The 14,630-nt window shown below is 39.2% G+C and overlaps 1 protein-coding gene across 1 annotated transcript; it reads right to left on the bottom strand.

Annotated features, from left to right (window-relative positions):
- Nucleotides 1-9,085: 9,085 nt before the first annotated feature.
- mRpL24 (mitochondrial ribosomal protein L24) lies at nt 9,086-14,446 on the bottom strand. Its single transcript, XM_034970784.2, has 6 exons — nt 14,275-14,446; nt 14,017-14,192; nt 13,131-13,248; nt 12,271-12,411; nt 11,255-11,386; nt 9,086-9,252 (listed from the first exon to the last, which is right to left on the bottom strand). The coding sequence occupies exons 1-6, from the start codon at nt 14,368-14,370 to the stop codon at nt 9,154-9,156; spliced, it is 762 nt and encodes a 253-aa protein (XP_034826675.1). The 5' UTR covers nt 14,371-14,446; the 3' UTR covers nt 9,086-9,153.
- Between the last annotated feature and the right edge of the window lie 184 nt (nt 14,447-14,630).

The raw sequence follows: 14,630 nt of genomic DNA, 5'->3' as shown, positions 1-14,630 counted from the left end.
CGAAGTCGCGGGCATCAGCTAGTCTTATAAATAAAAGTAAATTAGACCCCTAATTTACTTTTATTTCATTTTAATCGACGACCTCCCTGGCGCAGTGGTGAGCGCTGTGGTCTTATTCGTGGGAGGTCCCGGGTTCGATTCCTGGCAGGAGTTTGGAATTTTATAATTTCTAAATTTCTGGTCTGGTCTGGTGGGAGGCTTCGGCCGTGGCTAGAGTTACCACCCTACCGGCAAAGCCGTACCGCCAAGCGATTTAGCGTTCCGGTACGATGCCGTGTAGAAACCAAAGGGGTATGGGTTTAATAAAAACTGCCATACCCCTTCCAGGTTAGCCCGCTATCATCTTAGACTGCATCATCACTTACCATCAGGTGAGATTGCAGTCAAGGGCTAACTTGTATCTGAATAAAAAAAAAAATTTAATAAATAAGAAAAAACTTGGAAAATTCTATTAAAGATCACAATAATTTATAATCAATACTAGGTAGGTACTTCTAGGCATTTTATTGTAACTAAGTAATCATAGTAATCTCTAAGTAGGTACCTACCTGTATCTATTAATAGAGTTTATTATCTTGTAATAATTAAATTTATAATGTAAACAATAATGAAATTCATAATTTATACAAAGGTGATCATGATCACGCACCTATTGTATGTGCAACTAACTGACTGATAACCCGAGGGTGCGATAAACTGTAAGGCCCTTCTTACATTACGATACTCGCAACAGACTCGCAGTCGCATGCTAGTAGAATACATGTTCACTACTCGAGTTTCGTACAATTAAAAACAAAGAATTCTTCTTGAACTTTAATGTCAAACTGCTGTACGCTTAATACGAGATTTTATGTCTCACCAACGTTGATAGTATTCGAGTGTCAAAATACTTCCGCGCTATAGTAAACTGGATCTTAACTGCCTTGTTTTAAAGCTCAAGTTTGTCTACACATCTACAGCCAGTGCTCCAAGTGGAAACGTTGCGAAATTAAAATCAGTGGCATCGAATTTCTAACTTCAATTCAAGGCTCTTTAGGTCTATTTTACTTTGACGGTACTGTGTTTCAACTCTCGAATTCTCGCAACGTTTGGTGAGACGTAAAATCTTACTAAGCGTACAGATCCGCCGCCGACTTTGCCGACACGTGACGCGCGGGCAACGACAAGGGTATCGCGAGACTAGTAGCAGACGCGATACCGGTAGCAAAGTGTGCAAATCACCATACAAATGTATGTGAGATACTCCTCAGCGACTCATCTTTGAGACTCGCGTAGGATACTAGTCGACTGTAAATAGAGTATCGTAATGTAAGAAGGGCCTAATAAGTATAAATGGGTAGAAATGTTAATGTTTTCTTCTGTATTTTTCCAGTGTAGTATGTATAAGTGTAACTAATAGAACTACTTAAAAAACCGGCCAAGTGCAAGTCAGACTCGCGCATCGAGGGTTTCGTATTACAGTCGTATTTTTTCGACATTTTGCAAGATAAATCAAAAAATAATAAAAATCTGCTTTTGAATCTACGGGTAATCCCTTTCATTATGATACCCCACTTGGTATTGTAATCTTACTTTGAAAGTTGAAAATACTAATTATTATTTTGTATAACCACAAATTCGCGGTTTTATTTACTTGTGCTATAAGAACAAATTTCTTGACTCTAGGTCAACGGGAAATACCCTATAGGTTTTCTTGACAGACACGACAGACAGACGGACAGACAGACAGACAACAAAGTGATTCTATAAGGGTTCCTTGTTTCCTTTTGAAGTACGGAACCTTAATAATATGACTCCAATATACATTTTCACGCCATAACCGCTGAACCAAATTTCATCTGCGCATGCAAAATCCGCTAATTCAACATTATAGATAACTCTCAGGCATGCAGGTTTCCTCACGATGTTTTCTTTCACCGTTAAAGCAAGTGATATTAAATTGCTTAAAACATATCTACTAGTATATATTAACACGACGCGCAGAGGCATTATCGAGAGTTTTACCTTTTATAATAACCTAACTGCAATATGAACTTGATTAGGGCACAATCATTGCTATTTCAACCACTCAATCAAAATGGCGACCTGAACACAAAAAGCATTCAATAGTCGGTCGAGTCTCGAGTCGGAACGAGACTGGCTTAAACCCCATCAACTTGATTGTGATTGAACATTTATACAATCGACTCGAGATGGCTTCCCCTCACCAGATGACAGATCACGTGCATTTCATTTCAAAAGGTGGAACTACAAGTGCGACAACACTAGTTAGAGCTATAGACTGCCGAAGTCTTAGGCTGAAATATAATTAATTCATCTGAGGCTGAAATCTATAGAGCGCACTTTGACTTTGCTCAGACTTAAGACGATGTTAAAACGAGACAGATTTATGCCGTTTATCTAACGCTCTTAAGTCTGAGCATAGTCAAAGTGCGTTCTATTAGGCTATCAGTATCACCGTTTCTTCAGTGATACGAATCAATATTTTGGGATTAGGTACACGCGTTTTAGAGCACGTGTTTCGTGATGCATAAGTGATATATTAGTGATATGTATTAATTATTGTATCGATGTCTGCGATTGATAATGATAGCGTATGGCATTATGTCACGTACTCAGGTGCTTGTAGGTCACGCAGATGGGCGCTGGTGACGTCATGATCACATCCTTACAGGAAACGGGCAAAAGTGATGAACATCGATCTTTAGAACGAGATAGCAGATTTGCAAAACTCGGTCGTTGAGACCGACAAAACGTCATATGGGTATGAGTGACAGAGACAACGCTCTACAAACCTGAAACCTAGTTGACGACTTTCCTTGCGCATTGGTCGAGCGCCGTGGTCTTATAAGTGGCAAGACTCGGATTCGATTCCTGACAGGGATAATTTAATAAATTCTGAATCGGAAACCACATTATCATCATGATCAACCCGTTGTCACTTGGCAGCCCACTACGGAGCACAGGTTTCCTCTCTGGATGAAAAGGGTATAGGCCATAGTCCGCCACGCTGGCCCACCTCCGTAAAGTTAGAGGTGCGTGCCCGGAATCGAACCCTCGTCCCTCAGAATACAAGGCTGATTTAGTATACACCTCTATCACCGCTTCTTCAATGATACTAATAAATATTTCAGGATTAAGAACACGCGTTTTTGGGAACGGGTATCATGATTTGTGATTTGTATACCTAGATGTCTGCGAGTGATAAAAATTGAATGCGAATGATGATTGAAAAAAAAAAAATTACCTATATAGTGCGAAACAGGTCGAAATGGCAATCGGGGTGCGAACCGATAACCGGTGCGGGATAGTGCGGGTGTGCGGTGCGTCCCCCCCATCTCATACCCCGATTGCCATCTCGATCTGTCGTGTACTATAGAGTTATGTGATATGTCACGTACTTAGTCAGGTGTAAGGTAGAACATGCAGATGGGCGCGAATGACGTCATGATGACATCTCTAACTAGTTGACGACTTCCCTCGCGCAATGGTAAGCGATGAATCCTTAGTAAGTAGGTATTTCTTGTTGTTATAGCGACAATAGAAATACACCTCCCTGACGACCTCCCTGGCGCAGTGGTGAGCGCTGTGGTCTTAATAGTGGGAGGTCCCGGGTTCGATTCCTGGCAGGGGTTTGGAATTTTATAATTTCTAAATTTCTGGTCTGGTCTGGTGGGAGGCTTCGGCCGTGGCTAGTTACCACCCTACCGGCAAAGCCGTGCCGCCAAGCGATTTAGCGTTCCGGTACGATGCCGTGTAGAAACCAAAGGGGTATGGGTTTAATAAAAAAAAAACTGCCATACCCCTTCCAGGTTAGCCCGCTATCATCTTAGACTGCATCATCACTTACCACCAGGTGAGATTGCAGTCAAGGGCTAACTTGTATCTGAATAAAAAAAAATAAAAAATACACATTCTGTGCAAATTTCAGGTATAACCTATTATGGTTCACGAGATACAGCCCGCTGACAGACAGACGGACGGACGGACAGCGGATTCGGATTGCCCGGTATCAAATCCCCGACTTCCCGATTAGGAGGCGGACGTCTTAACCACTAGGCTATCATGGCTTTATAACCATATACGTATTAATTTAGCATACATTTTACAAGTTTTCTATCAAACTGTGATAGGGGCCTATCACGCGTTCCGAGCGTGATGACGGCGTGATACAACGTGATCGATAGTAGCCCGACCCTTATCACTAGTGAAAGTAAATTGTCGGATTAAGGTGACATACCTTCTAGGTATTAACACTATACTTAACCATATTATGCAAAAGTGTGTTTGTTTGCTGGTTTGTCCTTCAATCGCGTCGCAACGGAGCAAAGGATCGACGTGATTTTTTGCGCTTTTACAATAATGCGCGGCGAGTTCATGCTCATTTACCATTTCTATACTATTCCGTGGATTGTAGTTTGTACAGTATGGTACGCAGCAGGTCGAGATGGCAATCGGGGTATTAGGCGTGGGGACGCCGGACACCCGCACAGCACCCGCGCTATCCTACACCGGGTTAACGCGATGGCTTCCCAACGAGTCACACCCATGACCCAATCGTGAAACAGTGTGACTCGTTGGGGATCCATCGAAAAAAAAAACCCCATCGAGTCACACCACAGCTACAGTGTCACTCGTTGGGAATTGGGATGTCTGACTGTGCGGGGCTGCGGGCCGTCCCCACCCCGATTGCCATGTTGACCTGAAGTGTCTTTAGTCACGTTTTGCTTGCGTCCTTCGAAATCATGAAGGTTAGATAACCCGTTTATCAGCGAGAATTAATAAAATTATGTTACTAAGCCTGACCGTCCTCGGGTAAAGACGAAGGTCAAATTAGACTTTCGTTATCAGGTTAGATATTCGACATGATTAGCAGGTAAGTAATAAAATAAGTCGTTTTTATTGACCCAATGGAAATAAATGGGAGCGGGTAGATGAGGAAAGCGGAGAACTGTTTGGTGAGGCGCGCTTGGAAAGTCCTATGTCCAGCAGTGGGCGCATACAGGCATACTGAATGAAAAAAAAAAAAGATAGTCGAATCTTCTAACTGCGAAACTATAGTACACGCACTAATCTAATGGCTCAACAGACAACAACAGCTGTTTGTAAAACGCAGGTGTTTGTTTGTAAATCTTACGCAGTTTCGTCACTTGTATTGCCTATGTACTAGATAATAACAAGTCAATCAATTTTAAACTTTAACACAGTAACTTTAAGGTTGGTAATGATATAGAACATAATTCTGCAGTGTGCAGTGCATGTTATCACTGTAATGCAAGTGCATAGGAAGCGCATAGATAACAAATCCACGCACTGTTCGAATGATTCTTATCTTACATGGAGACAAAGGATAGGTTACTTGATACGACTTATACCTATAGTAAAATACGACTGGTTGAAATAGTAATCGGGGAGGGAACGCCCCGCACAGCACAGCCCCCGCACTAACCCAGTGCGGGAAAGCGCGGGTGACGAGCGAGTGTGCGAGGCGTCCCCCCGCCTCATACCCCGATTGCCATGTCGACCTGTCGCGCACTATATACGGTGTAAGCTTGCAATATATCCAAATAGTAAATACTCATCATCGTCATGATCAAAATATGACCGGCTCACTACAGAGCACGGGTCTCCTCTCAGAATTAGAACTGTTTTGGCCATATTCCACCACGCTGGCCAAGTGCGCATTGGCAGACTTCAAACACCTTTGAGATCATTATGGATAACTCTAAGAGGCATGCAGGTGAAGGAAAACATCGTAATGGTTTCCTTCTAACTCCGAAAAATAAAAAACCGGTCAAGTGCAAGTCAGGCTCCCGCAACGAGGGTTCCGTACTACAGCCATATTTTTTCCACATTTTCCACTATTACTCAAAAATTATTATGCATAAAAATAAATAAAAATCTGTTTTAGAATGTACAGGTAAAGCCCTCTTATATGATATCCCACTACGAATACCTAGTTATCTTACTTCGAAAATAATGATTTAAAAAAAATTTGTTCATGAACACATTTTAATTTTTTTTGCGATGTAACCATAAATTCTGGATTTTGGGATTTATTTCTTTACTTGTGCTATAAGACCTACCTACCTGCCAAATTTCATGATTCTAGGTCATAAGTATAGGTTTTCTTGACATACACGACGGACAGACAGACAACAAAGTGATCCTATAAGGGTTCCTTTTTCCTTTTGAGGTACGGAACCCCCGTTTAGAGATTCGTAGGTAAGTAAGTAGGTACTCGATATTGCACCCCGGACCTTCCGAATTGGAGGCAGACGTTTTAACCACTACGCTATCAGAATAATAAGCTATTTATAGTTAAGTTTATTTACGTAGCGCCCCCCGCGACCCAGCGTTATCGCGAAATAACAATCTTATCTATTACGGTTAAGCACTACTTCAAAACATGTTATTAAATAACATTATGTTCGCAATATAATATGATAATTACGTATTATCGGTCGATAAACTAGCCGGGCCTTGGAATGGGCTCTAGGATCTAGGAATTTGTAGTAATGCTGTGGCCACATCTTCACATCTCACAAGTTTTCAGGTTAACTGCCGATTCGTCCGAAAATGAATCTAATCTAAATCTATAAAAGGAAAAAGTGACTGACTGATCTATCAACGCACAGCTCAAACTACTGGACGGATCGGGCTGGACATGCAGATAGCTATTATGACGTAGGCATCCGCTAAGAAAGGATTTTTGAAAATTTAACCCCTGAGGAGGTGAAATAGGGGTTTGAAATTTGTGTAGTCCACGCGAACGAAGTCGCGAGCATAAGCTAGTCTAAATATATAAAGGGAAAAGTGACTGACTGACTGATCTATCAACGCACAGCTCAAACTACTGGACGGATCGGACTGAAATTTGGCATGCAGGTAGCTATTATGACGTATAGGCATCCGCTAAGAAAGGATTTTTGAAAATTCAACCCCTAAAGGGGTGAAAGAGGGGTTTGAAATTTGTGTAGTCCACGCGGACGAAGTCACGGGCATAAGCTAGTAATATATATGTCGGAGAACAGGAGGATGGCTGATAATTATTATTTATCTTTAGCCGACATCAGAAGGTAGTAATTAATAAGTAGGTACTTTAATCCATGTTCTTTACAAATAGTTCTCAGTAACGTATCGCACATGGAAACCATCAACGTAACACAACCAGATCACCCTAACCTAACCCTACCTATGGTCGCCTCCAACCACCCCTCACAGCGACCCCTCACCTCACTCTAAACTAGCTAACCTAAGCTAAACACTACATCGTGTGATTAGGGCGCAATTGCTATTGCAACCTCTCAATCAAGTCACGACCTACTCCGTTATCTAATCATCTCAAGGTAATCAATCACAACTTCATGAACGCTCTTAAAAGGATCATTGCATCGACTCTCTTACGATCTAAACCAGATCTTATAATTGATTTCTCATTACTAATTCAGAATATCGCAATAGCTCTACCTTCTCCACTCTGTGCACATCTGCATACAGAACACCATAGCATCGTGCGCCACACGCGCCACGACTACTATCCACCCAAATAAGCGATCACAACAGAAACCAGGTAGAATGTAAGCTATTCGATCTCATGGGTAACTCATTGTCTAATCCATTTCAACATTACACGAGAGTCATCAATGATTCTTTACCAACCGGGTTATACGATTCTAAAGCGGGTACCTACTATCAAAGTTAACTTCAAGTTACTATCGCACTAAACTATCACTTCAAACTAATCATTATCTCAACTGCCGGTATATCTCCAATTACACTCTAAATCACTAGCGTCTGCAGAAATAACCTTAACGGATGTCCTTATAATAATCTATCCACTGAGCCAAACGTTAACTCACGAACTACTCTAATATTCACCAATAATTAGTATTCCATATTCGTCAAACAACTACGCGAACATTATTAATAGTGCTTTGCAGACAAAGTCACCGGATGGCACTAGATGTTACGATTTAACACAATGTATATTAGCATCGAACAATTACTGTTCTAACTATATCACAATCACCGAATTAAATATCACGATTAAGAAACTACCTACCTATCTCAAAGAATAATAATTAGCTAAGCTATAATCTGATAGTTAATTAATTTAATGCGAGAGAAAATTGTGAACCACAACAAAATTCGTGCGTGTCAAAGTCCAACTCTGACAACTAAAATAAAGATGGCTACCTTCCGTAGAGTAAAGCTCATACGTTTCTTTTCACGGTGTCTACAGACAGTAAGAACTCTTTCAATATCGACCCTCCAATATATAAAAGGAAAAGGTGAACTGATATCACCGCACAGCTCAAACTACTGGACGGATCGGGCTGAAATTTGGCATGCAGATAGCTATTATGACGTAGGCATCCACTAAGGATTTTTGAAAATTCAACCCATAAGGGGGTGAAATAATCTCTATGGAGGTTGGCCTCCGTGGCCGAAATTCGGCCTCGAGAACATTATTATTATCAAATCGACGATATTGGACGAAATCGGATTGCGATCGACAAAAAGATCAGGTGTGAAGTGTGAACCCACCTTTACAAATTTTTTATCTTCTTTTGCACACAGCACAGCCCTACTATACAAAAAATAACTTATAAACAACGCAATAATTTTGAATCATACTTCATTAATAGGTACATTGCCTAATTACTATATTACCGCGAAAATCAGTCGTGTAAATTTATCTTGAATATCTACAATATTATGATAGATATTCATACAGAACTAGATGATGCCCGCGACTTCGTCCGCGTGGATTTAGATTTTTTTTAAATCCCTTGTGAACTCTTTAATTTTTCGGCATAAAAAGTAGCCTATGTACTTCCCCGGGATGCAAGCTATTTCTGAATCAAACTTCATCAAAATAGGTTGAACGGTTGGGCCGTGAAAAGCTAGCATACAGACATACAGAAAGACAGGCACACTTTCGCATTTATAATATTAGTATGGATAACTGCAATCATCTTAATTAATACCAGTAATTATGCAAAAAAAAACAAATGGGCCGTGAAAAGGTATTTCTATTGGTGTGGACGTGGCATTACGAAAACCAAAATGAAAAGCAATGTAATGTACACTAATATAATTTAATAACATTTTAAACCTATTCTTATATGTAACAAATAGTATATTATGTTAGTACCAGTAGGACTTGGCGGGAACTCTGTCTTCTTCGATTCCCATCGACTCCATGATGTCCATTTCAAATGTACGGATCTTAGGGTCGAATGTGATCTGCAAGATAACAAACACTAATTAGATCTTGTATACTGATCTTGTATAGGAAACTTGTTTCTTGTGCCTAAATTCTAAATTCTTATTCTTATTCTTATTCTTATTCTTATTCTTATTCTTATACAGGATGTAACCAGAACGCTAGCAAAAACTTACCGTAAGGCCCGGTATCCACCTAAGCGGAGCGGAGAGATGTGTACAGTAAACCAATCCAATTTAAAAAAATGACGTGATAATTTTTTTCACGTCATCTATTTTAAATCTGATTGGTCGATTGAACACATCTAGTCTCCTCTCCGCTTAGATGGATACCGGGCCTAATTGTTATAGTACCTAAACACAATCCAATACCAATAACCATTTGCCTCATTCTGTAGTTTTATATATCGTGCAAAACTCGGGTTTATGCCCCACCTATGACGCGGCATTGACTCTGAGTGGCCTACAGACGCAACGTTCGTTGACCTCTACCGTCAGACAGATGTTTTATTTGCAATATTGGTAGATGCATTTGACGATTCAAAAGTACTTGTAAAAGTTTAATTGAATAAAAAATATTTTTATTTATTATTTATTTAATACTAGCTGATCCCCGCGGCTTCGCCCGCGTAGATTTAGGTTTTTAAAGATCCCGTATAGCCTATGTCACTCAGGAATAATGTAGCTTTCTACTGGTGAAAGAATTTTTAAAATCGGTTCAGTAGTTCTAAAGATTACCCCCTACAAACAAACTTAACGACATTACCTCTTTATATAATACAACGGGCCGTGCAGCAGAAATCGTAATATTTTAATTTCGCCATAACTTCAAAACCAAACGTCCAATTTTAATCATTCAAAGACCAAATATTATCTCCATAAACTGTTCTTAGTGATGAAATCATTTATTTTGATAAGGATTAATAGCATGAGTAAAATAAACGCGTTTAAATGTAGTCCAAAAAAAATTCAAGATTTTTAAATAAAAAAATGGTTGCTGTGCCTCACTCGACATAGATGGGTATAGTGTGTCGCGGACTTTTTTGTAGATATTTATAAGATCTACAATTAATTAGAACATTTTATGGTTCTATCTTTTATAGTTTAGGCAGCGTACGCAAAATAAGTATCTTTTCTGGTTGATTTTTTACACCTTGTGTCCGAAAAACCCAAATATCTTACGGAACCCTATTTTTTTCCAAAATAAAATATAGCCTATGTTACTCGTGGTAAATGTAGCTTTCGAATGGTGAAAGAATTTTTAAAATCGGTCCAGTAGTTTTTGAGCCTATTCAGTACAATCAAACAAACAAACAAACTAACAAACAAACAAACAAACAAACAAAGTTTTCCTCTTTATAATATTAGTGTAGATATTATCGTAAACATTAACAGAAGTAAAGGATTTTTCATATGAGGCAGAGGGACCTTTGCCTCATACCCAGATTGCCATCTCGACATGTCGCGCACTATACAAGTTATTCCCGGTTTCTGAACTCGCCAGTTATGTTCTCATTAGCTATTGATTCAATAAAGTTATGTATAGGATAAACGTCGTTTAACAGTCCATGCGTTTCTGAATACAACAATAACTATGAAACTGATAACCAGTTCATTATTCTGTCGCTAGATGGGTCTGTTACAAGAAACGAGTTTGAATTGTATATAATTCTTTTATTTCGCTATCAACACTAGTTTTATTAATAATAGTATTTTTTTCTATGCTAAATAAGTGCCTAAACACTGTTTTTGCAAAGTAACGAACAATTTACTATTAAAATACTTTTTAATCTAAAAATACGCAAACCATGAACTACCTACTGACGGATGAAACGTCAAATAACTTTATGAAACCGATAAACGGCGCACATTGGCCAGTTAAGTTTAAACGGAGTTTATCTTGCATTGCGTTGTTCAGAAACGCATTGTCTCAAGTTATCCGACCAATAGCGCTATTTAATAGATAAACCGTCGTTAAAAGTACTCAGAAACCGGGCGTTAATGTGTAACTATTGGCACATACCTTGTTAGCAATGGCAGCGGTGGTGTCCTTATCAACATTCTCTATGTACAGCTCTTTGCTCTTGTAGTCCATGGTCTCCTCTGCTGCTTTGGGGATTGGTATGATGCGACTGCTGCTGGTTGACACCCGCACCTGCAATATAATTATACAAAGAACTAGCTTATGCTCGCGACTTCGTCCGCGTGGACTACAAAATTTCAAAACCCTATTGCACCCCCTTAGGAGTTGAATTTTCAAAAATCCTTTCTTAGCGGATGCCTACGTCATAATAGCTATCTGCATGCCAAATTTCAGCCCGATCCGTCCAGTAGTTTGAGCTGTGCGTTGATAGATCAGTCAGTCAGTCAGTCAGTCAGTCATTCAGTCAGTCAGTCAGTCAGTCACCTTTTCCTTTTATATATATAAGATTAGGCCTCAATCACATTTTATCAATATCAATACTAAGGATGGTGGGTGGTTTTGGAGCCAGCACCGCCAGCCACTGAAGATCAATTACTTATTTCATAAGAGTAAACAATACTGCATCCTTCTTAATACAATCAAAATACATGAGAGGAACTGAATCCAACAACTAGTCAAATCAGTAACTTTTTATCAAACGTCAAAAAGCGCGATTAGTATGCGAGATTCTATGAAATACCGGTATGTGACGTCACAATCATTTGACGTCCTTTTTTTACTTTAATAGATAATCTCTATATTCAAAAATGAATCGATGAATGTGTTGCTGATCGCAATTCTCGAGAACAGCTGAACCGATTTCGCTAATTCTTTTTTATAATATTCCTTAAGGTATGAGGATGGTTCTTACATAGAGAAAAAATTAAAAAATTGCCTGAAAAGTTCGACTGTTAGGCTACCGCCTAACGAAGTTCGCCGGGTCAGCTAGTTGTTCAATAAAAATGGTTATTATACATAAAACTAATAAAGTATAACAAAACAATCTCATATGGTCGTGATTTATGACCTTAACAAATATACATATTAATAACTTAATAGGTATAAAAGTAAAGTACCTTTTCCCCGTCCTCCGTGTACCTCCACTCTGCCTCGGTGGCCTTCAACGTCTCCGGGTCCACTAGCTTCACTCCCGTAGTAACCACTAGCGGTGCTTCTGACTGAATTGTGACACCAGGAAACTCTTTGTCCTTACCCACCTTGAAATGAATGAAATAAAAACATTTACAGACTAGAATCACAGAATACTAACTATACCCTTATTAATTATTATTATTATTATAGATAATAATATCACATTTTGAATCTACTAAATAATGTTTTATTGATTTTTATGGAAAATAAAAACGATACACTTGTTCTTAGGTGTGAAATAAGATGCCATCTTTAGTGTTATTTACTTTTTGCTTGATTTTTTGCAAACAACACAGCATTTTGTTAAAAATCGAGAGCAGTGAAGCGATTGTTGGACAACATTCGACTGAAGACAGAAACGGTTAAGGAGTGTATTTAGCGCCCCTTAAGTTCGCACGCGCCACGCCTCCTTCACAAATCTTCCTTACTTCTGATATCTATGTACAGTGGAAACTCGATTAACCGGACTAATTGTTGTCGTTAGGGATCTGGATAATCGAAAATCCGGATAATCGAATGTATGAAGAATATTGGGTTTTGTGCATATTATGTAGTTCACTATAATAGTATTTTCAAAGTAAACTATACCAAGTGGAATATCATATGAAAGGGCTTTGCCTGTACATTCTAAAACAGTTTTATTTATTTTTATGCATACTTAGTAGTTTTTGATTTATCGTACAAAATGGCGGAAAAAATACCCGAGTATGGAACCCTCGGTGCGCGAGTCTGACTCGCACTTGGCCAAACAATTTTCTGTTGGTTTCTGCTGTATATTACTTACAATGCGTAAATGTGTGTTCATCCCCTCCACAATGACCCAGTTTCTCTCCTGTATGACTTGCGACACGATGCCTTGCTTGCCTTTATCCCTGCCCACCAGTATCTCCACTCTGTCACCTCTGCAACACACAAGACTGGAGATTTTAGAGATCACATAACACCTTCGTACATTTCCATTCTGGAGATCACATGTCAATCTGTAGTGTTCATCTAAGGAAACACATATTGCACCTGGAGGAAGCGAAAATCATCTCGGCCAAGAAGCTACTGCAGGTCCTGGCGGCAATCAGTATAAGTCAGGAACTCTAAAAGGGGGGTGATCCCAATAGATTGGCAACGGTCAACGTGATACAGGGTCTAGATAGCCCTGCATAGCCACCAAACACCATGAAGAAGATCACCTTCATCAACAAACCTAATTACTTATTTTCTAGGGTTTCGAAAGGTGCAAATGGGACCTTATTACTAAGGCTCTGCCGTCCGTCTGTGTTATACAGAAAACCTGCATGCATATTAGCTCAACTGCTTCGCTCTGTGGGATTTCCGAAAAGCTTTTCTTAATGAGAGTTGATATGTTATAGAGAAAACCTGCATACAGTAAGCGGCAGAAAGTAATGTACATCAGCCTTTAGAATGACATTTCGGCTTTGTAGAGCGTTGTGTCTGTCACTCATACCTATATGACGTTTTGTCAGTCTCAATGACAGGGGCAGCACTCCTGCTATCTCCTTCTAAATGTCGATGTGCATTACTTTCTGCCGCGTACTGTACAAATCAAGGGTTTGGACTCTAGACCCCAGCAGTATTGCTCTGTATATTGTTATTTCAGTCAGTCAGTTTATCCTTTGATACGTCATACGTACAGTAAGATGTTTATAATACTGTACTTGAAAATCATCCATTCTCCGATTGGTTCAAGGAACACCTTTTTCCTGTGCGTAGTACGTTCATTTTGCCGCGCGAACTGCATAGTCCATGGTCTATTCGTTGTGAAACGATACTTCTTGCGAGCTATCTGTGCTGCCGGGTATTGCGGATAGCCCTTAGGATTCCTCCAATAGACCTAAAAGAAAACAATTATTAGTTTTTAGGTTATAATCCAGTGCTAAGATTATGTGGAAATTTAAAGTTAGCACAACACAAACCTGTTCATAACTTCTTTTGATGTATGATTCTGGAAGGTTGGAATATTTTACTGTTAGTTCACCCACTTTCTTGCATAGAAAGTTATATAGCCGCATATTTTATTTTTAACAACAATGAAATTGTTTTTTCTTTTCTAATAAAACCATGGAATAAAACCACATAAAACTTGTAGTTGATTATATCTTATACTCTTTGTTTTCTAAAAAGTTGACATTTGACAATTTATGACATTGACAGTGGCTTGTTTTTGGTTTCATTATCTGTAGGATATTGAGCTATAGACAATATTAAAAAAAAAATAACTTTTGATTTCAAAAATAGAAAAATAGCATCTTTTTGAATGTGAACATTTAAA

Source organism: Maniola hyperantus, chromosome 7, assembly GCF_902806685.2.
Source record: "Maniola hyperantus chromosome 7, iAphHyp1.2, whole genome shotgun sequence".
Classification (NCBI taxonomy): domain Eukaryota; kingdom Metazoa; phylum Arthropoda; class Insecta; order Lepidoptera; family Nymphalidae; genus Maniola; species Maniola hyperantus.
This window is presented reverse-complemented; position numbering and strand designations above follow the sequence as displayed.